General features: G+C 44.7%; 2 protein-coding genes across 2 annotated transcripts in view; one reads left to right on the top strand and one right to left on the bottom strand.

Moving 5' to 3' along the window:
* Window positions 1–5301, bottom strand: part of nus1 (NUS1 dehydrodolichyl diphosphate synthase subunit) — a 13868-nt gene extending 8567 nt beyond the window's left edge. The window contains exon 1 of the mRNA XM_037685287.1: window positions 4908–5301. Coding sequence (XP_037541215.1) covers window positions 4908–5301 — 394 coding nt within the window. The remainder of the gene's footprint in view (window positions 1–4907) is intronic.
* A 317-nt stretch (window positions 5302–5618) lies between these two features.
* Window positions 5619–24442, top strand: part of psmc6 (proteasome 26S subunit, ATPase 6) — a 22691-nt gene continuing 3867 nt past the window's right edge. Inside the window, exons 1-10 of the mRNA XM_037685286.1 lie at window positions 5619–5748; window positions 6141–6220; window positions 9335–9374; window positions 9971–10023; window positions 20223–20290; window positions 20532–20646; window positions 21049–21136; window positions 21279–21340; window positions 21417–21540; window positions 24339–24400. Coding sequence (XP_037541214.1) covers window positions 5664–5748; window positions 6141–6220; window positions 9335–9374; window positions 9971–10023; window positions 20223–20290; window positions 20532–20646; window positions 21049–21136; window positions 21279–21340; window positions 21417–21540; window positions 24339–24400 — 777 coding nt within the window. The 5' untranslated portion in view covers window positions 5619–5663. The remainder of the gene's footprint in view (window positions 5749–6140; window positions 6221–9334; window positions 9375–9970; window positions 10024–20222; window positions 20291–20531; window positions 20647–21048; window positions 21137–21278; window positions 21341–21416; window positions 21541–24338; window positions 24401–24442) is intronic.

Genomic DNA, 24442 nt, shown 5'->3' with positions numbered 1-24442 from the left:
ATTTTTTTTTTTTTTTTTTTTTTTTTTTTTTTTTTGGAATGTCCAGAGGACCAGATTGAACTTTTTTTTAGAGTTTATTTAAAATGTTACAGTATTTAAATTAAAATTATTTATTTAAGGAGGGAGATTGGGAGTAACAGGTGATGAGTGTGATTGCAGTCTGGCACATGTCATGACAAATTTTACTGAACTTGCACTACTGAATCCCTACTTTGTGGTTTTTCACTTATTATGGGTGGACGTGGTTCCCAACACCCGTGATACACGAGGGACTACTGTATACATCCTCAGACCTGGGTTACATTAGCAAGTGTGCTGATGACATCACCACCATCACAAATGTTAAGAGCTATCCAAAACAGAAGCCCTGGCTAAATGCAGAGGTTCACACCCTGCTGGAAGCCAGGAACACTGCCTTCAGGTCTGGCAACTCACAGGAGCTGAGAAGGACAAGGAAAGAGCTGGTTGCTGGTATTAAGAGGGCCAAAGCCAACATCCTGGGTAAGGTGCTGAAAGACTGTGCCGATCAGCTCTATGAGGTGCTGGCCAGCATCTTTAACTCCTCCCTCACGCTGGCAACAGTCCTCACCTGCCTGAAAACTGGCCATGACCCACATCAAAATAACCATCATTATCAACGAGGACCCACACCAGTACGCATACAGCAAGAATCGATCAACAGAGGATGCCACCTCCTCTGTGGTCCACACTGCTCTCACCCACCAGGAACAGAAGGACTCCTACGTCCATATGCTCTTTGTGGACTTCATGTCTGCCTTCAACACCATGATCCCCCAAACCCTGGTGGACACACTACTCAGACTTGGACTAAGCCCCTTCATATGCAACTGGGTCCTGGACTTCTTAACAAACAGACCATAATCTGTGAAGATCCATGACTTCTCCTCCACCATAACCCTCAGCACGGGCTCCCCCAGGGCTGTGTGTTGAGTTCACGCTGCTCACATATGACTGTGCACCTACGCATCCAGGATGTCACATTGTAAAGTTTGCAGATGATACAGCGGTGGTGGGATGCACCATAAACAACGATGAGTCCAGCTACTGGCAGGAGGTGAAACACCTGGAGAGCTGGTACAGGAAGAACAACCTTCACATCAATGTGAAGAAGACGAAGGAGACTGTTGTGGACTTCAGACGGAACAAACACACCGAGGATCTGCGGTGGAAGCGGTCTCCACCTACAAGTACTTGGGTGTGCACCTGAATGACAACCTCAGCTGGAGCAACAACACCACCAGCCTGATCAAGAAAGCTCATCAGAGACTCTACTTCCTCAGGCAGGTGAGACGAGCTGGAGTGGGAAGCTCAGTCCTCACCTCCTTCTACAGGTGTGCAGTGGAGAGCATCCTGTGCTCCAGCATCAACGTGTGGCATGGAGGCTGCACAGCTGCAGAAAGAAAAGCTTTGCAGAGAGTGGTGAAGGCTGCACAGAAGACTGTCGGAGTCAGTCTCCCCACCATCACAGACATCTACACCTCCAGATGTAGGAAGAGGGCCACCTGCATCATGAAGGACCCCACTCATCCAGCACACACACTTTTTGCCCCGCTCCCCTCAGGAAGGAGGTTGAGGAGCATTAAGTGTAGAACCACTAGACTGAGGAACAGCTTCTACCCTGAGGCAGTAGCTATGTTTACATGGACATAAGTAATTGGATCAAACGGCCATTCAGAATAAAAATGCGTCATGTAAACGTCCCGTTCGGGTTAATTTTTGTTTATTCGGCGTGATCGGAAATAATATGTGATCAGAACGAAACGACCTGACTGCACATGTGCAACTTTGCCATTTCCGCCTGGCTAATGCTAATAATATTAGCATGTTGGGGAAGCAAAACTGGTCGGTGAGCGACAACATTTCGACTAGAAACTTTGAAAGAGCTCAAAATGATCTGTATTACCTGCAGCTCAGTCAGGGAGTGCAGTAACGTCTCCACAGTCATTAAAACCTGTTGCGGGTCCATTTTGGGTGCTCAGGTTTGTTTACGTTCATCACTGAAGTAAACCGGAAGTAGAACTTCTTCTTCTGTGTTTTTTTAAGGAGAGTTTACCACTGTGCATATGTCAGTACTTCTGTTCAGAACAAAGCCCGCTGCCTGTAAACACTCGTCATGAACAGATTGTGCCCATGTAAATGATACATTTGAATTATTTAATCTGAAAACATTTCAATTGGGTCAAAAAATTTGGCACATGTAAACATAGCTAGTTAGACTCATGAATCCCTAACCAGAATCATCACTGTGAAAAAAATCACTGTAATGCCACGTTGTTTGTTGATATGTGCTGCTGATCTCATGCTGCTGATTTATTTCATGATACTGTGTTCATTCGTACTCATCTGCTCACACAGACTCATGTTTGTGCTGCTGTTGTTCGGCGTATTGTTTTGTACTATCATTTGTTTAGCATCTTAGTTCATATTTTAGACATTGTTACTGTTTTTCTTTACAATTTATACTTTTTTGGATGTAAATGGGACCCAGTGTACACAATTTCATTTGTGGTGGAACAACAAATAAAGAAACTTTGACTTGTTCAAAATTAAAGAAAATGTATAAAAAAGATGGAGACATTTCTTTTAACTGGTCAACCTAAGCCCTGGTTTCAAACGATTAAGAAGGTACACAACCTTTCACACATGTGAAATAAAAAAAAAAGGTTTTAAAAAACAAAGCAACAAGACTTTTAGTCTGTGGCAGAAGAAATGTTGCTTCTTACCCAAGGAGCTGTCTCATATCAGAACTGGAGACTGTGGAGCTGCAACAGAGATACTTTAGATTATGCAGCTAAATTTCCATGCAGATTAATCTTCTTCCCCTCCCTCCTGGAGGTCATTAGGGTCTTTGTTTGCTTGATTCAAAGGCAGATGTTTTGGTCACATTAATTAGAGGGAAACTGACTGGGTTTAATGTTCCTTTCTAAATTTTAATTTTAGTGCTTTTACCAAGGTCATGTACACAGTATACTGTGTACTTTTACTAAGGTAATGTACACAGTATACTGAGTACTTTTACTAAGGTTGTGTACACAGGATGAATTTGATCCAAATTGAAGAAGAAATGTTGGTTAATTTTTATGTGTAGTATCTTTTTGACCACTGGATGGCAGTATAAGACTGTTTGAATTGAAGGATGGCCAGTGAGGGAGCGAGCAGCGTCTCTTAAGAAAAATGGGAGGGAGGCCCCTTGACGTGACTTGGGCTGTCTCTCGTTGCTGTTTTTCGGTTCTCAAAATGGCGGGCACTCGGTGTGGTTTGAGCTCTTTAGCATAGCATTTTTCACTCAAAGTTTTTAATAAAAAAAAACAGTAAACAAGTTCTCAGCTTCTTTTTGCAGAGAAAAATAACTTTTTAGACGAAGGCACGGATTTCAACTGTGAATTTTGGAGCTTCAACAAGACAGAGGTATTTTCCTGAGGTCGGCCTGTTAGCTTAGCTTCTCAGCTTAGCTGCTTTTAACGATCCAAATACACGATTTTGGACGGTTAAAATGGATTTTAAAGGGGGGGGGGGGGGTCAGTGAAGAGCACCGGTGTTTGTCATCCAGTGTCTTCAGTAGAAAGAGAGAGACATGAAGAAACGATAAAGCTGATAAATGAGGTTGATAATTTTCATTTATCATGCGATTAATTGATTTATTGTTTATTGCAACAGGCCTACATGTACACAGTATACTGAGTACTTTTACTAAGGTCATGTACACAGTACAGTATTATCCTCTTTCTGTCAAACCTTTAAGAAGTCACCTGAAGGGAAGAAAAATTGTGTTGGGGGTGTTTAGGTAACTTCCAGGTGTAGAAAAAGTTCCAGTCAAAACATTTTTCTGCTGTAATCCCTGAGCCTTTACACTGAGAGCGCCTCGCTTGCAAAGTCTGATGATGAGGAAGAGAATGAGGAAGTTCTCCTCCAGCTGAAAGAGTTTGACACTCAGTAACTTGGAAACTCCAAGTCATCCACAAGATGGTTGACTGAGAATATTTACACATAGTAAACTTTGTTTAGTTTAATATACATGTTAAATTATGCTTTTCTTGACATTTTTGACGTTCTTTATTATAAATGTTGCAGGCAACAATATTTTTGGCAGAAAACCTGATTCTGTCAAGAGGTTATCGCTGGACAACCTGGACGTTTTCCTCAGGTCTACCCCTGGATAAGTCCAATAAATCAAACATCGTTCTTTCTCTGAGCTCCCATGAGGACGAGGCCTTCCCTCACTGGAGTTGGACATTTCAGCCTTTATTTTATACTTGAATTCACAAATCTTTGCTTGGATTTTATTTTGTAGTACACCTTAAATACCAATATTGACTGTTAAAGATAAAATAAACAAAAACAAAGGCATTCATTTTGCTGTTTGAAATTTAAGTAGTCATTTTGATTAATCAAGATAAAAAAAATAGTTGATAGAATCCTTCAGACAATTAAAAACGCATATTAACAACAACTAGATGTACTTCAGTCCAATCCTTAAGTTTTAATTTGGATGGAAACTGACCAGTCACTGCTGAGCTGTCCAAATGTAAAACAAACTGAAGTAACTTGACATGACCGAACATCACAGGTCAATCATCACAGGTCAGTCATCACAGGTCAGTCATCACAGGTCAGTCATCACAGGTCAGTCATCACAGGTCAGTCATCACAGGTCAATCATCACAGGTCAGTCATCACAGGTCAATCATCACAGGTCAATCATCACAGGTCATTATCCGGAAGTAACTGTTGTGGTCAGGATTAATTGATCAGAGACACCTGAACGTCTCTGAACGTGGTGAGTGAACACTTCACATGTCATTTATTGCTACAATTTGACGTAAAGTTTAAAACAACAACTCACTCTGACAGGTAATAGCAGAAACATGTCATAAAGCTCAGATTACCGTGGTTATCGTAGACGCTGACCCAGGACACACCGACAGCCATACACCACACCACCAGCTTAGCGACGTCCGGAAAGCTCAGCTCCTCCTCGGCCACCATCAAGCCGATGTGGGCCGGCAGCTTCTCCAGAGACCGGCCGTCTGACAGCCACCGAGCCCGGCTGCTGTCAGCTCGGTTCCCCCTGACCGGGTCAACATTAACGTTCGGATGTGTCTTCTTCTGATACTCCGGGAACTCGGACACAGCTACCGGCATTAGCAGGGCGGTGATGGTTCCCTCCCAGAGGCGGCCTCTCCAGCTCCGAAGTCGGATTTGTAGCCAGGAAACAACCGCTCTCTTAAAGCGAACCAGAACCAGCAGGAACCGCCATAACAGGCTATAAAGGAGCGCCATCAGTGCTCGTTGTTCTACCAAGCAGGGTAAACAGCGTGAGGGAGGCGCTTTGCTGACAAACAGTATATTTACTGACTGACTGGTGTAAGTTGTAACTCTACAGCTACCTCAGCCCTGCCGGCTGCCAACTCCGTCCGCCGCCATCTTCCTTTTTCTTCTTCTTCGGTAATAAACTGGTTATTCCGCCACCCCGCGGTCTCGGAGGATTTTACATAGGGTTTCCTGCCTCTCTCAGCGGTATTGTCCATTATCTTCCAGTCCAACAGATGACGGTAAAGCCTCTGTAAACTGGTTGCAAACCCCCGTTTACCGGAAACAGGGGGAGGAAGTGACGTAGACAATTCATCGTTCATTGAAGCGTCATGGCGGACTCAAGAGAAAAAGCGTTGCAAGATTATAGGAAAAAACTATTGGAACACAAAGAAGTTGACGGACGATTGAAAGAACGTAATATATATACATATATGTTTTTTTTTAATTATTTTACAATATAAAGGAATATTCAATATGGTCTGATCGCGTGGCTCTAATTGAAACCACCGCATTAGCTAGCTCGTCAGCTAACTTGTGCTTTGTCATGCAGTTTGCATTTTCACCGAAGAGAAGACAGTCAGTCCTCTGAATCTGGACATTTGTTGCAACTTTATTAGAGTAAACATGTAGTTGTTTAAAATTCAACAATAATGTCGTTAACATGTACAAATCATGGTTTAGACTCGTGTGTAACTGAGGATGTTATGCTAACTACTGCTAGCAGACAGCATGATTTAAACTGTGTGTTTACCTGCTTTGTACAGTATCTTTGTCAAGATTATCTCCTGTGTGTTTTTGCTGAGCAGTGAGAGAGCAGCTGAGAGAACAAACCAAACAGTACGAGAAATCAGAGAATGACCTGAAGGCTTTGCAGAGTGTTGGACAGGTAAATAACATGTTTGTTCTTCTGTCCTCGATCAACATGTCAGATTGTAGAATAATTTAGATTATCATTAAGTATTCAAGCCATCAGAAACTAGCAAAGCTCCCGGAAATGAGTTGTTAAGGACAGAAGTTATAATAATAATAAATAAATATAAACTTTGTCATTCAAAATTGTACAGTTCACTAAGCAAAATTGAATGAATTTTTGTTTAATTTCTTCTCAGCAGTGTAAGAGTACATAATTTACATGAATTTTATAGACTTTGGTGTTTAGGAATGTCTGTGTGTGTGTTTGCTCTTGTGGTCACTTCATTAGTGACCTGAGTTCAGCTGTCTGATATCTCGTGGGATGAAAGTAAGAGTGCATCAATTGCAATTTTCTGGCCGATCACCAATTTCTAAAAAGCCTGACCTGCTGCCGATACGATTTTGTTTTATAAGCAACACTGTCAGGTGTTAGAAGGTCAAAATGCACCTTCAATTTTCCAATCTTATGTTATTGAAAAACATACCCTTGAACAATATCCTAGAAATAATACAAACTTGTTTTAACTGGCCATGAGGTAGTGCTCTGAAATATAAACGAAGTTCAGACAATTGTTGTTAAAACTACAAAAAAAAAAATTGGTTTCTCATGTAAGTATTGACCAATCGCTGATCTCCCAAAATTAAGGAAATCGGGGCCGATAAATAATCGTCCGGCCAATTTATCAGTGCACCCCTAGATGAAACTTTTGCAGAACCTTGTGGTTCTGGTCCTCAGGCTGCTGTACCTTCTGCCAGAGGTCAACAGAGTAAACAGTCCATATTGTGGGTGTGAGTTGTCTCTTTTGATTTTATTGGCTCTATGCAGACTGTCTTGAGACCAATGCCCTGGGTGGATGGGAGGGGTGTCTTAAGTTATGTTTCTGTCAGGTTTTCAATAAAGTGGCTCAATTTCATATTGTATATACTTTATACATTAAAATGCACCTGTATCCAGGTGTGTTTAGGGTAGTTTAAAGTGTTGCCATCAGTGTGTTATTCAGAGAGCTGGGTGTGTGAATTTGTTGGTAGGGCTTGCAGACATGCTTTCCTGGAAAATGTTTTTAAAAATGAGGTTAAGTGATGAAATGTGGGGCCAGTTTGAGACATTTATCAGTGTATTAATATGTCCTTTCAGTAATTATCTGCTTAAAGCCAAAAACAACTTCATCTTTTTAATTTGTTTGTTGGGACAAAGAGCCTTTAATGCTGAGCAGACATCCTACTTGGATTTATAGTTTACAGTAGAGCTATTCAACTGGTGGCCCAGGGGCCAAATCAGGCCCACGGATGAGCTCAGTTTGGCCCACCAATGGGTTCATTTTTTAAATATAACTAGATTTGAAACCATAAAACAAACTTAATTAATGACAATGACTGCTGCATGTCCAGCCCCTGAGCTACTGGCTTTCAGTAACTGTGCCCTCTGAGCAATTTAGTTGAATAGCCCTGGTTTAAAGCTTCTGGACAGGCAGCACGGTGGCGCAACTGGCCCTCAGCGAGCAGGTCCTTGGTTCAAACCCCGGTCCAGGGGCCTCCTGGGTGGAGTTTGCATGTTCTCTCCGTGCATGCGTGGGTTTTCTCCGGGTACTCCGGTTTCCTCCCACAGACCAAAAACATGCATGTTAGGCTGATTGGTAACTCTAAATTGTCCCTAAGTGTGAATGAGAGAGTGAATGGTTGTTTGTCTCGTTTATCTCTATGTGTCCCTGTGATGGACTTGCGACCCGTCCAGGGTGTACCCCGCCCCTCGCACAGTGATCGCTGGACTTGGGCACCAGCGACCCCCATGACCCAAAATGGAATAAGCGGGTAAAGATAATGGATGGATGGATAAAGCTTCTGGACCTTTTGGGGGTTACCTAAAAGTAAAAGAGTTTTCTTACATTTAATAGTTTATAATAAAAACTGATTATCTTTTGCTGATTTGTCTGTTTAAAATGAAAATTCAAATTACGTCCACATCTTTATGCACGTCAACACAAGGATATAAATCTGAAATAAAAAGCAGCAAGCTTGGTCAGTTAATGTTCACATATCAGAAAACAAAACATAAATTCATTTACAAAATGATTTAGAATCATAATACTCAAAAAAAATTGTTACAGTGGTGAAAATGTTAGTCAGAATATCATCTGAGACCTGTCATTTTTCATGTCTTACATTCTTCTACACAAACAGATGAACCTCAGTCTGTGCTGGTCCAGTTCTGATCACCCTGAATGTTGGTGTGACCTCACACACACCTGATCTGTTGTTGTCACATCAACACACACAACAGCTGAGATCTTGTTTCTGTTCAAAGGAGTTTTCAGCAGCAGAATGCTTGAACGTTTTTTTCTCTTCCCCTTTTGACAAGTCCGTCTGCTGATGTTCTGAACTTCTAGTGCATCCATCCATTATCTTTATCCGCTTCTTACTACTCGGGTTGCAGGGGTTACTGGTGCCCATGTCCAGCCATCACAGTGTGAGAGGCGGAGGACACCCTGGTCAGGTCTAAAGTCCATCACAGGGACACATAGAGACAAACAACCATTCACTCTCTCACTCACCTAGAGACAATTCAGAGTTACCAATCAGTCTAACATGCATGTTTTTGGTCTGTGGGAGGAAACTGGAGAACCTGGAGAAAACCCACGCATGCACGGAGAGAACATGGAAACTCCACCCATAAAGGCCCCCGGTTGGGATTTGAACCAGCAACCTTCTCACTGAGAGGCAACAGCTCTACCAACTGCACCACTGTGCTGCCCTTCTACTACATGTTGGGTTTTTTTTTTATACTACGCACAGACTGCACTATAGTTTTGCTAGCCATGCAAACAAAAATTATTATTTTTAATTGACCGTTCTAAACCGTGCTGCACAGCTGGCTGTCTAACAGGCAGTGTGCCCTCATCTTAAGTGTCTGCACACTTTTAAACAAACACTGTTAAACTGAGCATCACAGAGAGGGTTATTTAAAACCAACAGCACTGTTTTTTTCATTATAGCTGATTTATATTTGGTGGACTGGTTGAAATCAGTAAAATCTGTAAACAAACCGAACACGATCTGTTTTATTCTGACTTTACAAGTTTTCTCTCTGCAGATTGTTGGAGAGGTGCTGAAACAACTCACAGAGGAGAAATGTAAGTTAACTCAGAACTGTTCTCCACATGTAGCGACGTGAGCTCATTTTATAACCATAAATCTGAAAAGGTTGGGACTTGGTGAAACATTTAAATTCAAACCATGCATTGATGCGCAAATCTGTAAACCCATATTTTACTTACAGTGGAACATAGTAAACATAACAGTTGTTAAAAGTGGGATTTTGAAACTTTTTTAAAATAAAAGATTATGACAACAGGACGTAATAATAATAAAGACAGGACAATAAAAGGATGAAAAACAGTCAGAAAACAGGTGGAGCGCTTTGCCAACAGGTCAGTTGGATGATTGGGTGTAACAAAGCCTGAATCTCTCAGAAGTAAAAATGAGCAGAGGTTCACCAGTCTGGAGAGTTGTGGGTAAAGGACATTTCAATACGCAGACCGCTCGGTTCTGTTGACAGGGTGGGGCGCCCTACTTGTAGAACGGTAGGAGAAACAATGTGTTGAAAAAAGTATAAAATTAATTTGTTAAAGATCAGGATTTTTGATATTGATTCCTAACCTTAACTGTAAAACCAATGTATTTGTTGCCGTTCGACACGTGACAGTGTGTTTTGTCTCTTTCATTGCAGTCATTGTAAAGGCCACTAATGGTCCTCGATATGTGGTGGGGTGTCGCAGACAGGTACGTCATTAAAGCCACTGCGCTTCAGTCACACCGACTTTTAGACCAGCTCTAAATTATTCAGCACTTTATGCAGTATTCAGGTATTTATTTGTTGCGGAGCGATAGTCGTTGCGGGGTTGGGTGGGGGGAGCTGTGGGTGAAAGACATTTCGGTAGGGCGCTTGCTTCTGTTAACAGGGTGGGGTGTCCTCCTAATGTTTAGGGGAACACTGTATACATATATTTATACATATACAGTGAGGAAAATAAGTATTTGAACACCCTGCGACTTTGCAAGTTCTCCCACGTAGAAATCATGGAAAGGTCTGATATTTTCATCTTAGGTACATGTCCACTGTGAAACAATCTAAAAAAATAATAATCTGGAAATCACAATGTATGATTTTTTTAATAATTTATTTGTGTGTTACTGTTGTAAATAAGTATTTAAACACCTGTAAAAATCAATGTTAATATTTGGTACAGTAGTCTTTGTTTGCAGTTACAGAGGTCAAAGGTTTCCTGTAGTGTTTCACCAGGTTTACTGCAGCAGGGATATTGGCCCATTCCTCCACAGATCTTCTCTAGATCAACCAGGTTTCTGGGCTGTCACTGAGAAACACGGAGTTTGAGCTCCCTCCAAAGATTTTCTATAGGGTTTAGGTCTGGAGACTGGCTAGGCCACTCCAGAACCTTGATATGCTTCTTACGGAGCCACTCCTTGGTTCTCCTGGCTGTGTGCTTCGGGTCATTGTCATGTTTGAAGACCCAGCCACGACCCATCTTAAATGCTCTGACTGAGGGAAGGAGGTTGTTCCCCAAATACTCCTAATAAATGGCCCAGTCATCCTCTTCTTAATACAGTGCAGTCGTCCTGTCCCATGTGCAGAAAAACACCCCCATAGCATGATGCTTCCACCCCCATGCTTCACAGTAGGGACGGTGTTTTGGGGATGGTACTCATCATTCTTCGTCCTCCAAACATGGCGAGTGGAATTAAGATCAAAATGTTCTATTTTGGTCTCATCTGACCACAGAACTTTCTCCCATGACTCCTCTGGATCATCCAAATTGTCATGGACAAACTTACGACGGGCCTGGACGTGTGCTGATTTAAGCAGGGGAACCTTCCGTGCCTTGCATGATTTTAAACTATGACGTCTTAGTGTATTACCCACAGTAACCTTGGAACCAGTGGTGCCAGCTCTCTTCAGGTCATTGACCAGCTCCTCCCGTGTAGTTCTGGGCTGATTCCTCACCTTTCTTAGGATCATTGAAACGCCACGAGGTGAGATCTTGCATGGAGCCCCAGTCCGAGGGAGATTGACAGTCATGTTTAGCTTCTTCCATTTTCTAATAATTGCTTCAACAGTTGATCTTTTTTCAGCAAGCTGCTTGGCAATTCCCCCGTAGCCTTTCCAGCCTTGTGGAGGTCTACAATGTTGTCACTGGTGTCTTTGGACAGCTCTTTGGTCTTAGCCATGTTAGTAGTTGGAGTCTTACTGATTGTGTGGGGTGGACAGGTGTCTTTATGCAGCTACGGACCTCAAACAGGTGCTTCTAATTTAGAATAATAAGTGGAGGTGGACTTTTTAGAGGCGGACTAACAGGTCTTTGAGGGCCAGAATTGTTGCTGATTGGCTGCTGTTTAAATACTTATTTGCAGCAGTAACACAAATAAATTATTTTAAAAAATCATACATTGGGATTTCCGGATTTTTTTTGTTAGATTATGTCTCTCACAGTGGACATGCACCTAAGATGAAAATTTCACACCCCTCCATGATTTCTACATGGGAGAACTTGCAAAGTCGCAGGTTGTTCAAATACTTATTTTCCTCTCTGTATGTATGCAATCAAACAAACTGGCCACCGCAGTCATTTCAGGAAAATGTGCTTTTTAGTTTTTATATTGCTTAAAAGTTTGTTTCCTCAAAATAACTGAGGTGGCCAAAGATTAATTTATTTAGCTAATGTGGCCAAGGCCTCTATTGTAGAGTTGCACTTTATGGCCTGACCCAAAATTCGGGTCGGGCCAAAATTCTGTGCTTGATGGACGGGATGGGTCGAGCTCGGGCTTCTGTCCTGCAGTTTTACGAATCATAAAACACAAAGAAAGCTAAATAAGAATGCATGATATAAAATTGTGTTCATCTACTTGTAGAGGAGGAGAAAAAAGTAAAATAAAGTGCAAAAGTTAATCAGACTGTGAAAAGAGAGAGTAACGCTGGTGCATGGTGCAACAATTGCACATGTGGCCCCGCCCACCCTTTGCTCTTATCACACATCTGAGGATTGGCAATTGACCCACAACAAGTGACATAATGGAGCTGGAAAGTATTAAACAAAAGCTAAAAACAGGAGAACTCACTCTTCAAAACCTGCACAGTGCAAAATCTGAGGTCTGGAACCATTTTAAACTGGTAGTTGATGACAAAAAGGTATGCACTGGTTTTATTTGTTATAGATATTTTGTGTATTAAAGTATTAGCATAAGCATTGTTGTAGAATGTAGGCCTTTTTTTTATGCACACCAGTTTTACTCTGTGTAGTGCGGGTGTACGTTAAATCGCTCCGTCGTCAGCGACAGCATGACTGAGCTTAATTTTGCACAACTTTCTTTTATATCTAAATTAAAATAGCCTTGTTTTATATTTTTCCAAATAATTTTGCTCTAAAAATGTATTTTTCATCTGTATAATAGCCTATCTTTAGAGTTGATTTTATTTTAGGCTATTCGTTTCCCATTTGTTGAAACAAGAAATCTTATGTCTTCCTTTCTTTGAAATATGTTTTTAAAACTATCATGTCAAAATGATTTGCTTACAAAAACAGTAAAGCTTAATTAAAATAACATGGCTGGGCGGCTGTGGCTGAGTGGTTAGAGCAGTCGTCCTCCAATGCAAGAGCTGGGGGTTCGAATCCACCAGCAGTTGCATGCTGAAGTGTCCCTGGGCAAGACACTGACCCCCTCCCTCACTGCCTCCGATGTGTGTCCTATCAGTGTATGAACGTGATAAAGCTCTGATTAGTCTCTTTAGAATGATTTGTTCAATTAGCTTTGTAGAGATCTAGTAGAGTGCTGTATGAATGGGTAAATGAGGCACAGATCGTTGTAAAGAGCTCTGAGTATCTTGATCAGCTAGAAAGGCGCTATATAAGTACAGTCCATCCATGTCGGATTTTTCTTCGGGTTCAGGCCTGTAATTAAAGTTAATTAGTGCGGTTGGATCAGGCTCGGACCCAATGCCTATGGGCTCGGACCAGGTTGGATTTTTAAGGCCCTAATGCAACTCTTCTCCATTGGTAACACTCTGGCTCCATCGTTGCTCCTTCCACTCACCAGGATCTGTCATTCCGCGCTGGTTGGAGGGGGTGGGACAGACACTTCCTCTGTTCTTCTCCACAGTGTAAAGGCTCCAGTATACTCTCATGTCCTGTCAGCTGCGCAGAAACTGTGTGCACTGTGCTTATGTGTGCACAGGGTTGAGACTTCATGCTCGAGTGTCCACCCTGAGCGGCTGCAGAGCAGCTCTGCAGACAAGGGGCGTTTACCTTTGGGACAAATTGAGTTCGTCGATTGGTAATTTGCTGACGTGCCTGCTGGATTGATTGACGGGTCAAAAAATAAATAAAAACGAGAGCTCGTAGCCCCAGCCGCAGCGGTGTTCTGTGTTTATATGTTGTTAATAAAAAGTTCTAAAAAAAACAAACAAAAAAAAAAAACAGGGAGCACTGGCCCTGCAGCCCACACGAGACCAGACCACCAGGAAATCTCCAGACCCTCCTGCAGCCACGCTGGACCTGATTTTGATTCGCTCGTGACAAATTCTTTAATTTCTCACCATTTCAGTCATGACATCAACGGAGGAGGAAGAGATCACTTGTCTCTTGGCAAAAAAACGTTGGTTACGTACTGTAACCCCAGATTCTGAGTAAAGGCGTAGCCCTTTAAGGCTGTTGCTGGTGGGTTTTATCCCGTCATGCAAAGCATTACACTGAAAAGTTTAGTCCACGCCCACCTGCTGTGTGGGCCCCACCTGGTCCGTATAAATTACGTTAAGAGCGGGTAATGGGCTCCCAAATAGCTTTTTCTTCAGCCATTTAGGAGCCAGTGAGGCCCGACGCTTAAAGGGCTACGCCTATAGTCATAGAATCTGGGGTTACAGTACGTAACCAACGTTCTATTTCGTATAGGCTTCGCCCTTTAAGGCTGTCGCTGGTGGGTTAAGGGCGGATGCGGTCCTCGCCTCACTGGGTCCATTCGAACACCATATGAAGCGGAAGCTTGCCCAAAAAACGTCTTGTCACAGCTCTCCATGTGCGTAATTATGAGTTGCGTAATTATGTGTACCATGCACAGACGCATGCTGTGTAACTATGCGTTCTGACAAAGCATGAACGCCCCGGAAAGTTTCAATGGGGAGGGAAGATGCTGAAAAAGGGGCCATGAACCAACCGGTTCACGGCTGAACAGTATGAACAGATTAATAATAACAAGTGAACTAATTATTAATCAAATGAACTGATTGGTAACAATAGTCATGAACTGATTAGTGACAATAGAACCAAAATAACAGTCACAACTTGTGACTGATAACATCTCACATTGTAATGCATGCAGTCAGATGTGAGTTTAAACGGGGTTCCATGAAACAACAATATTCATTCTGTTAGAACACCAAGTACAGAATGTGTAATGGAATGAGCCGTCACATCACGTAGATAAAGTGAATAAATGAACAGGGTGTTGACCACGCGGCCGCAGTGCAAATATCATATTGTCATACCATCATGTAAAGCAGTCGAAGATGCGATACCTCTGGTCGAGTGCACCCTGAGGTTATCAGGAGGCTCTAAATCTGATGCTCTGTAGGCTTCAGAAATGGCCTCACACATCAGTGTGACCAGCGCTGGGTGGATAACTGGCGGCCTTCAGATGCATCTCTCTAATGCACAAACAAATGTTGTTGAGTTTGACGCATTGCAGCTGTGTAACACGTCAACGCCCGCACAGGACAGAGAAGATGGAAAGATGCTTCTTCTTCTGATTTGTGGGGGGGAACCCCTCCAACGATATCGCTCTTGATTTAAAAGAGCTTGTGATGTTTTTAGGCATAAAAGCTGGATTTGGTCTTAGATCAGCTGAGCTGCCGTCAGCCTGAATTCTGAGACATGACGGCGCAACAGAGAGGGCAGATAAATCACTCACTCTCTTAGCGGATGTTAAAGCCAGCAGCAGGGCTATTTTAAGAGACAAGAATTTAAGTGGAACCTGATCCAGAGGCTCAAATGGAGCTTTGATCAGGGCTTGCAAGACCAGCGTTAAATCCCACTGTGGAACTTGTGGGCGTGAAACAGGCCTGCGTCTTTGTACACCTTTTAAAAAACGCTTAATCAGCGGATGATTAAAAGCTGTTCTGTCCCCGAAGCCTTCGAGACAGGAAGAGATGGCTGCAGCGTACGTTTTAATTGTGCTGAACGCCAAATTTCTGTCCATCAGCTGCTGCAGAAAAGACAGCATGTCGCCTAGTGGACATGACTTGGCCTCTACACCTTTCTCTGTACACCAGCGCTGAAAAGCTGCCCACTTTGATGTGTACAGCGCTGTGGTAGATGCAGCATGTGAATCCTGGATTGGGCGCACTACATCTTGTGGGAGACCCATCCTCTCTAAGCGGATCCGCTCAGCAGCCAGACCCACAGGTGCTAGCCTATTTCTGGGTAACTCCTGATCGCTCCTCCCACCTGGAGGAGAGCGTCCTCCCTCCACGGCAGTTTCCACGGGCACCCCAATAACAGGTGTTGTAGAACTGGGAACCATGGTGGGTTCACGCGCTCGGGAGCCACCAGGAGAGCTGTCAATCCCTCCTCCTGAACTCGGTTCAAAAACCATAAAATCAGAGGAGGTGGGGGGAACGCGTAAATAAGCGTTTTGGGCCATGGGCTGTGAGCAAATGCGTCAACCCCCAGCGGTGGTTCATCTCGCGGGCTCAGTGAGAACCATAGTTGATACTGAACGTTTTCGCGTGTCGCAAACAGGTCCACAGCTGCTTTGCCAAATTTCTGCCACGTCTGGGCCATCAGATCTGGATGGACGGTCCAGTCCCCGTGACGTGGACCGCCCCTGGACATCACATCTGCCCCTTTGTTTACACCGGAGATGTACACTGCTCTGATGGAGAGCAGATTTTGGTGTGCCCAACAAAGTAGTTTTCTCGCAATGTATAACATTTGGGCTGAGCGCACATCCCCCTGCCGGTTTATGTAAGCAGCAGTCACCTTGTTGTCTGTGTGAATCAAAACATGTTGATTCTGCAGCACAGCAAAGGAGCAAAGTGTTGAATCATGTTCAGAACCGCGCGACACTCCAGAACATTTATATGAGCTGTTGTGTGATGGGGCCACAGCGCCCCTACAGCTCGAGATAGGCATGTCCCCCCCCAACCTGACAACGGCACATCTGTGAAGACTGACACGTGTGACGTAGGTCTGCTGACGGGGACTCCCTCCGACAGAACCAGGGTGTTTTCCCAGTGTTGGAGGTTTGTTCTCAGGAACAGTGATCATCCGTCTCTTTTGTTTTACCGGATCCACGCGCAGACGAGCAAACCATCTCTGGAGGTGTCTCATGTGTAGTAAACCCAGCGGGACCACTGTGTGAGCTGACGACATCGTTCCTAACAGTTTCATGACAGAAACAGCTGTTACTACTCTGCCCGGTCTTACGTGGCGGAGCTGGACTCTTAGAGCATCGATTCTCATCTGTGATAAATGAGCCCTCATGGTGGTCGAGTTTAGCTCCACTCCCAGATAAACAATCGTCTGGGCCGGGAGAATCGAGCTTTTCTTCCAATTTATGGTGAAGCCCAGATTTAACAGGTGTGATGTCAACACCTGAGCCTGCATCGCAGCTTCCCATCTGGAGCGTGACAGCAGCAGCAGGTCGTCCAGGTAAAACAAAACTCTCATCCCTGCTCTGTGTAACGGTTGCAGGGCCGTCTCTACACACTTTGAGAACGTACAAGGCACGAGGGAATACCCGAACGACAGCCTGTTGTACTGATACTGCATCCCTTGAAAGGAGAAGCACAGAAATTTTCTGTGTTTTGGGATGATCGGTATGTGGAAGTAGGTGTCTTTCAGATTGATGGAAACAAACCAGTCGTTTCTCTGGATGTTGTCCAACAGTTGTGTGGTTGTCAACATGTGAAACGGTCTGTCCATGATAGCCTTGTTGAAAACTGACGGGTCCAAAATCTGTCTCGTTCCTCCGGTCCATTTTGGAACCAGGAAGTAACTTGAGTAAAAACCTGTGTTTTCCTCTCCGTTGGGAACCCTGGAGATCACCTCTTTTACCAGAAGTTCTTGGATTTCTGCATTTAGGGATGAGACTTGGTCATGTGATGACAGGACCGTCTCTAACACTCCTCCGAACGGAGGGGGTCGGGCTGCAAATTGTAGCATGTAACCCCTGCTTAACAACCTGGTCATCCATCTGTCTGGCGAGCATGTTCGCAGCCACTCCGCGTAACGTTCGTGGAGTGGGCGCGCGTTTAGGTGATGCGTCATGTTTTCTACGGATGTCAGCCAGTCCACCGCCTCGACCGCCAACATATACCGTGGGAGTGTGTTCCGCATGACCCAAGGTAAGGCTTCCTCAAAAGGGCTCTGAGCGCGCCTGTGTGCTGCGCTCGGACTGCAGGTCCACATTCATGTCCATGTGGACAGGCGTGTGTTTAGGAGAGGCGTGTGAAAACTGTTGACGCCGCGGGAGCATGCGTTTGACACCACTGCGGTGAGACGCGTGTCGCTCCTGCCGAGAGCGAGGTCCTTAACTGGGCTCGCTTTGTGGTCTCACATTTATGCTGACTTGAGCGGGCGAGCGCTGAGAAGCGGTGAGCGCACCTTCATCAACGCCGTGCCGATTGAGTGAAGGCTGCAAGCACCGTGGGAGCACGCATTTTTTTCGGTGGGGCGCGCACCGCTCCTGCTGGGAGGGAGTTTCATTACTGGGCTCGTTCAGCGGTCTCACGTTTATGCTGATGTGAGCGGGCGAGCGTGCCTTCATCAACGCCATGCCGTTTGAGTGAAGGCTGCAAGCGCCGCGGAAGCACGCGTTTACTTCGGTGAGGCACGTGCTGCTCTTGCTGAGAGCAAGGTCTCTCACTGGACCCGTCCTGCGGTCTCATATTTATGTGAGGCCGCAGGCTGGTCTCTGACGGGCAGGGCTGGCGGTGGAGCGGAGCGAGACGACGCTGCTGCGGCCGTGGAACGTTGTTGCGGTCTCTGCTCACGACGATCCTTCCAGCGGGCCGGGGGGCGGGATGAGACGCGCGGCTTGATGAGGTGGCGCACAGTCTCTGACACCTCCTCCGACTTTTTCGAGTTTTCCAGTATGGCCTTGAAACTGCTCCCGAACAGCGCGTCCGTCGTGATGGGGCCCTCCATCAGGTCTCTGTGCAGTTTTTCTGGCAATGACGGAGCCAGGTGGATCTCTGAATCATCGTCATCCACGCTGCAATTCGGGACAGGCAGACCGCAGAAGAGGCACACATGTTGAGGATGACATCAGACGCCTTGCAAAGGTAGCTCTTGGTCACCTCAGGCAGATCTGCGGCCTCCAGCCTCTTGGACACGCTGTACGCCAACAGCGCCACGTTGTTGTTTGCTGCGGCTGCCTGAAACGCACACTGGTGAGCTCGATTGGAGAGCATAGTCACCGTCTGGTCATGTTTCCCAGGAGGGATGGGAAACTGCTCCAACCTGGACAGCTTCGCTCCGAAAGCTTCCGCCAGGCTCGGCTCCGGGGGGGTACCAAGGGAAAGTTCCACTCTGTGAACCCCTCCACTCTGGTGATGGAGCGAAAGTGGAGATGGGCGCTCTCAATTTACCAGGACCGGCCGCAGCCTCGTTCCAGTAGAACACCACCACTGGAAACAGAGGCCAGATGGGATCAGGACGGCGAGCCGGAGTGGAGCCAAACCTTCCCGCTAGATAATCCGATCTGGGCGGGGGGAGGAGAGGGACGGAAAGTGCCTTCATGTCAGCAGCTTCCCGGATAATGTTGGGCAGCTTCGAGAGGAGGGCACCAACGGCAGGGAGCGATGTGGCCGTTGAGGCGGGAAAGCCCGGAGGGGTTTAGCATCCGCTCGCCCCCCCTCATTCCAACACTACTCTCTCTGGGAGGGAGCGAGCATCGGGGCTGCTGCTGACATCGCCTGTCCCAGAGGAACCATCCGATTCGCTCTGAGAACCGGCGTCGAATAAGTCGATCGCATCGTCCAGCGAACATTCTCCCGCCATGGACAGGCAGTCCTCGACGTTAGCCTTAAACAAGGCTGCTCTCCTCTGCCTTTCCTCCGGAGGAAGGTCGTCACAGAGGCGGCAGGAGGAGGCGTGGGCGACGTGGCGGGGACCCAGGCATCCTTCGCAAGTGTCGTGCCGGTCAAAACTGAGCAAGTAGCCGGTCTTGCAGGACGGACACAGGCGGCTGGTGTTGGAGCTGGACATCTTGTTGAAGGTCATTGCTATTAGCTTGCTGAAGAAAATTGGGAGCCGATTACCCGCTCTTAACGTAATTTATACGGACCGGGTGGGGCCCACACAGCAGGTGGGCGTGGACTAAACTTTTCAGTGTAATGCTTTGCATGACGGGATAAAACCCACCAGCGACAGCCTTAAAGGGCGAAGCCTATACGAAATAGAACATAAAAGGCTGTTATACCAGATCAGGGATGAAGAAGAGGAATTTAATACATTGGTGTCGCATACAAAACAGTCCGTCATCGGGCAGTTTATTGTGCGACACCACGTACGTTGTCGTAAAAATTGATCTTTGCGCGGACATGCCCTACGCGTGTACTTCCGCAGACAGACATATGCAGGTGTATACTGGGGGTCTATTGGGGGCTTAACTCCTATCCACTTGAACATCTTGCAGCAAAAACATTAAGGGTTACTTACATTCTCTGTTCAATTCTAGTCCAGAAAAACACTTATCTCGAAAACTACCGTACAAACGTTCACCATTCAAGTCCCTCAGTGTTGGGGGACATCGGTGTTCCGCTTGTTTCTGTAGTATTTTATGTCATTTTGTGTTGAAGCTGTTTTGTGTGAAAGTGTGAAAAGAATCAGCTGCCTGTTTTCCCTCCAAAGAACCATTGAAGCCGAGGCTGCTTGTGGGTTTTGGTGCTCAGGTGTGTTTTCTGGTTCTAGTTGGACAAGTCCCAGCTGAAGCCCGGCACCAGGGTGGCTCTGGACATGACCACGCTCACCATCATGAGGTGAGACACGATTCACTGCTGGTTGTTCTACAGTCAACCAGCTGAAGAAGTCTGCTGCTCGTTTCTTGATCAGATCAGTAAAATTCAAGTGGTCACCAGATGGTTTAACTTTGTGCAGAACAAACATTTGTTGCAATGTTCTTGATGTTCTTAAAGGTAGAAATGTTTGAAAAGTACTTGGATACACAAATGTTTTTGTGTTCATGTAGAGCGTGTATAGATTGTTTGTGTTGTGTTTCAGGTACCTCCCCAGGGAGGTGGATCCTCTGGTCTACAACATGTCCCATGAAGACCCAGGCAGCGTCTCCTACTCCGAGATCGGAGGACTGTCTGAACAAATCCGTGAGCTCAGAGAGGTGCGACACTGGAGCTCGTTTTAAGGACTTTGTGAAGTTTCTGAGGGGATTTAACTGGTCATGTTTGGACAGCAGATATACAACACAAATTGGTGCCCTTTCACAATAAAATACATCTAAATTAGATGTGGACACTGTATCACAAATTTACCATCATCACACAGTAAGACCAGTCTGAACATCTCAAACATCTCAGACTGCATTCAGTCAAAGCCTTTATCATCACAACCAGGTGTAGGCCTTGATGCCCACATCTGGTTTGGATGATCGAGAGAAGGTGAGGAGTGAGGAAAACTGGCGTTCGTCACAAAATTAAATGATATCAAACAAGTTGTCTAATGTGCAGCCTTGCGGCTGGTTTTTGTTTTCTGAGCTCTAAAACGTTCTGAATTTGACTGGCAGGTGATTGAGCTGCCTCTGACGAACCCTGAGCTCTTTCAGAGGGTGGGCATCATCCCCCCCAAAGGCTGCCTGCTTTATGGACCCCCAGGTATGTAGCTGTTCCCATTACAAGGGGTGAACATTGTTTTTATCATTATAGAGACACACTGAGGTTCATCACCGAAGTGTTTATATACTAATCTTAATTAAAACAGACCTTGTTTCAAAATAAAAGTTTATTTGTGAAACAGGAACTGGAAAAACTCTGCTTGCTCGAGCCGTGGCCAGTCAGCTGGACTGTAACTTCCTGAAGGTGGGTGTCACAGCCCCATCATGGTGGGTTTCCTCCTTCTCTACCACCGGTCACTCACGGTGTGTGTGTGTTGCAGGTGGTGTCCAGCTCCATCGTAGACAAGTACATTGGTGAGAGTGCGCGGCTCATCAGAGAGATGTTTAACTACGCCAGGGACCACCAGCCGTGCATCATCTTCATGGATGAGATCGATGCTATAGGTGAGGAGGAGGAGCTCGTGTTCCTCCTGTGTTTTTAATCAAGTGACAGCTTTACGCTTTGATCTTTATTCATCAACAAATATTTACTAGCTGTTTTATTAAAGAGCGTCACACTGACACAGAGTTGGGCTCATACAGCTCATCAGTAACAGGAGTGGAGTGAGGGGAGATGGTCTCTTCTCAGGAGGAACGTAGAAGCTGCTGTTCTCTGAAATCTGTTTGTCAAGCTTTAACTTTGTGAGCTGAGTGTTCAAAAGGCACAGGTGCTGTTTGTTTATTGATTCTTCTTTAGAAACATAGAGACAAATGAGACAAACAGCCACTCACTCTCACACCTAGGGACAATTTAGAGTTACCAGTGAGCTAACATGCATGTTTTTGGTCTGTGGGAGGAAAATGGAGTACCTGAAGAAAACCCACACATGCACAGAGAGAACATGCAAACTCCACCCAGAAAGGCCCCCAGCTGGGATTTGATCCAGCAACCACCTTGCTGAGAGTCAACAGCTCCACCAACTGCACCACAGTGCTGCGGCTTAAAAACATTAAATAGAAACTCTTTCAGTCTTCATACTTGAACTTTTTCACGTTTTTCACATTGTGTCAAACTTCAAAGTGTTTATCCGGGACGTTTTATGACAGACTGCCAAAAGTAAAGCTTAACTGTGAGGCGGAAGAAAACTGATCCATGTTTTTAACATGTTTCACTACTAAACATCTTAAGAGTGTGGCGTGTATTTGTATTCAGGCCTCCTTTGTAGAACAACTTTTAGCTGTGGGTCTTGGGATTTGTCTCTTCCAGCTCCTGAAACTTGTTGTCTGCAGATCAGCAGCTGCTCAGTCAGACTGGATGGAGCGTTTGATGATCAGCAGTTTTCAGGTTGTTCCACAGATTCTCAGCTGGATTTACGTCTAGACTCAGACTGAACCGTTCTAACATGAACATGTTCTGATGTGACCCACTCCACTGTAGATGTGGTTGGATGTTTCAGGTCTTTGTCCTGCTGGAAGGTGATCCTCAGACTGGTCTCCAGCAGCCTCTAACAGGGTTTCTTCCAGGACTGTCCTGTATTTAGCTCCATGTTCACGTCAGCTCTGACCTGGTTCTCTGTTCCAACTGAAGCATCTCCACAGCATGATGCTGCTACCACCATGTTTCACAGTGGGGGTGGTGTGTTCAAGGTCATGGGGAGCGTTTATAGTTACTGTGTCCTTCCATGGTTTGTGTCAAACTGCAAACAGAACTTCTTCTGTTTTCTTGTCCATTAAACCCAATGGATCCAATCAGCTACTTGGACTACAAGCATGTCTTAAAGACATAAAAACCTGGATGACCCTAAATTTTCTCCTGTTGAACACAGACAAGACTGAGGTTTTGGTTTTTGGACCTGAGCACCTTAGGAATTATTTTTTCAGTCTTTCTCCCTCCTTAGAAGGCATTAATCTGTCCTCCAGCTCTAATGTTAAAAATCTTGGTGTTACTTTTGATCAGGACATGTCTTTTATCCCCCACATTAAAAACGTTACTAGAACTGCCTTCTTCCACCTGCGTAATATCACTAAAATTAAAAACATCTTGTCTAAAAATGATGCAGAAAAACTGGTTCATGCATTTGTCACGTCTAGACTGGACTATTGCAATGGTTTGTTATCTGGGTGCCCAAGTACTTCTTTAAAACATCTTAATTTAATCCAAAATGCTGCTGCCAGAGTCTTAACTGGAGTTAGTAGGAGAGATCATATTTCTCCAGTTTTAGTTTCTCTCCATTGGCTCCCTGTCCCATATTTTCCTAACAGAGCACTTCGCTGCAGGTTTACTTGTGGTTCCTAGAATTTACAAAAACAGAATGGGAGACAGATCCTTCAGTTATCAGGCTCCTCTCTTGTGGAACCAACTTCCAGTTTCTGTCCGTGAGGCTGACACATTATCCAGTTTTAAAACTGGGCTTAAGACTTTCCTTTTTGATAAATCCTATAGTTAGGGTCGGCTTGTCATGCAGACTTAAGCTTAAACTACTAGAGGACAAATTGACCTCATTTCCTTAAATGAATTGTTAAAATTGAATAGTTTTCATTTGATACTATTTCTATTTTAACGTGATTCTTGACCTGCCATTGTGTATCTGTTCCTACTAAACCCAACCAGTTGAAACAGATGACCACTTGTCCTGAGTCTGGTTCTGCTAAAGGTTTCTTCCTCATGAGGGAGTTTTTTCTTTCCACTGTCGCCTTCATGCTTGCTCAAGACGACAGTTCTGTGATGGTGTTAAATTCAAAGCAGTCTGCTCTTCAGATAAATAATGTTAAATTATTATTTTATATATGAATGTTTCTGTTCAGTGCCCTGAGACAACTTCTGTTGTGACTTTGTGCTACATAAATAAACTGAACTGAATTCTTGACAGATTTCTTGAGTTCAGGACTGATGTTTGTCCTGTGGACAGATTGTCCCACCTGAGCTGTGGATCTGCAGCTCCTCCAGAGTCATCATGGGACTTCTTTGCTGCTTTACTGTTAAATACAAATGTTTGCCACACCTTTCAGACTTTTATTTTTAAAAAGCATGTATTATTTTCATTCCCCTTCAGTTTTGTTCTACTTTCTGTTGATCTGTAAAATACTCTGAAGTTCTGGGTTTAACGTGATCAAATGTGGGAAAGTTCAAGGAGGATGAAGTTGTCTTCAAGGTGCTGTATTTATGAACGATTCTTAATTCTCAGTGTTTCTCCACCTGTCATGAACGTTTGTGCAGCTCTGTGTAGAAGTGAGTCTCATGAGGTCTGCTGTGTTTCCTGTAGGCGGTCGTCGTTTCTCTGAGGGAACTTCGGCTGACAGAGAGATCCAGAGAACTCTGATGGAGGTGAGAAAAATCTGATCCTTTCAGTTGAGCTTTTCTTTTTTT

Source organism: Nematolebias whitei, chromosome 12, assembly GCF_014905685.2.
Source record: "Nematolebias whitei isolate Nwh7 chromosome 12, NemWhi1, whole genome shotgun sequence".
Classification (NCBI taxonomy): domain Eukaryota; kingdom Metazoa; phylum Chordata; class Actinopteri; order Cyprinodontiformes; family Rivulidae; genus Nematolebias; species Nematolebias whitei.
This window is presented reverse-complemented; position numbering and strand designations above follow the sequence as displayed.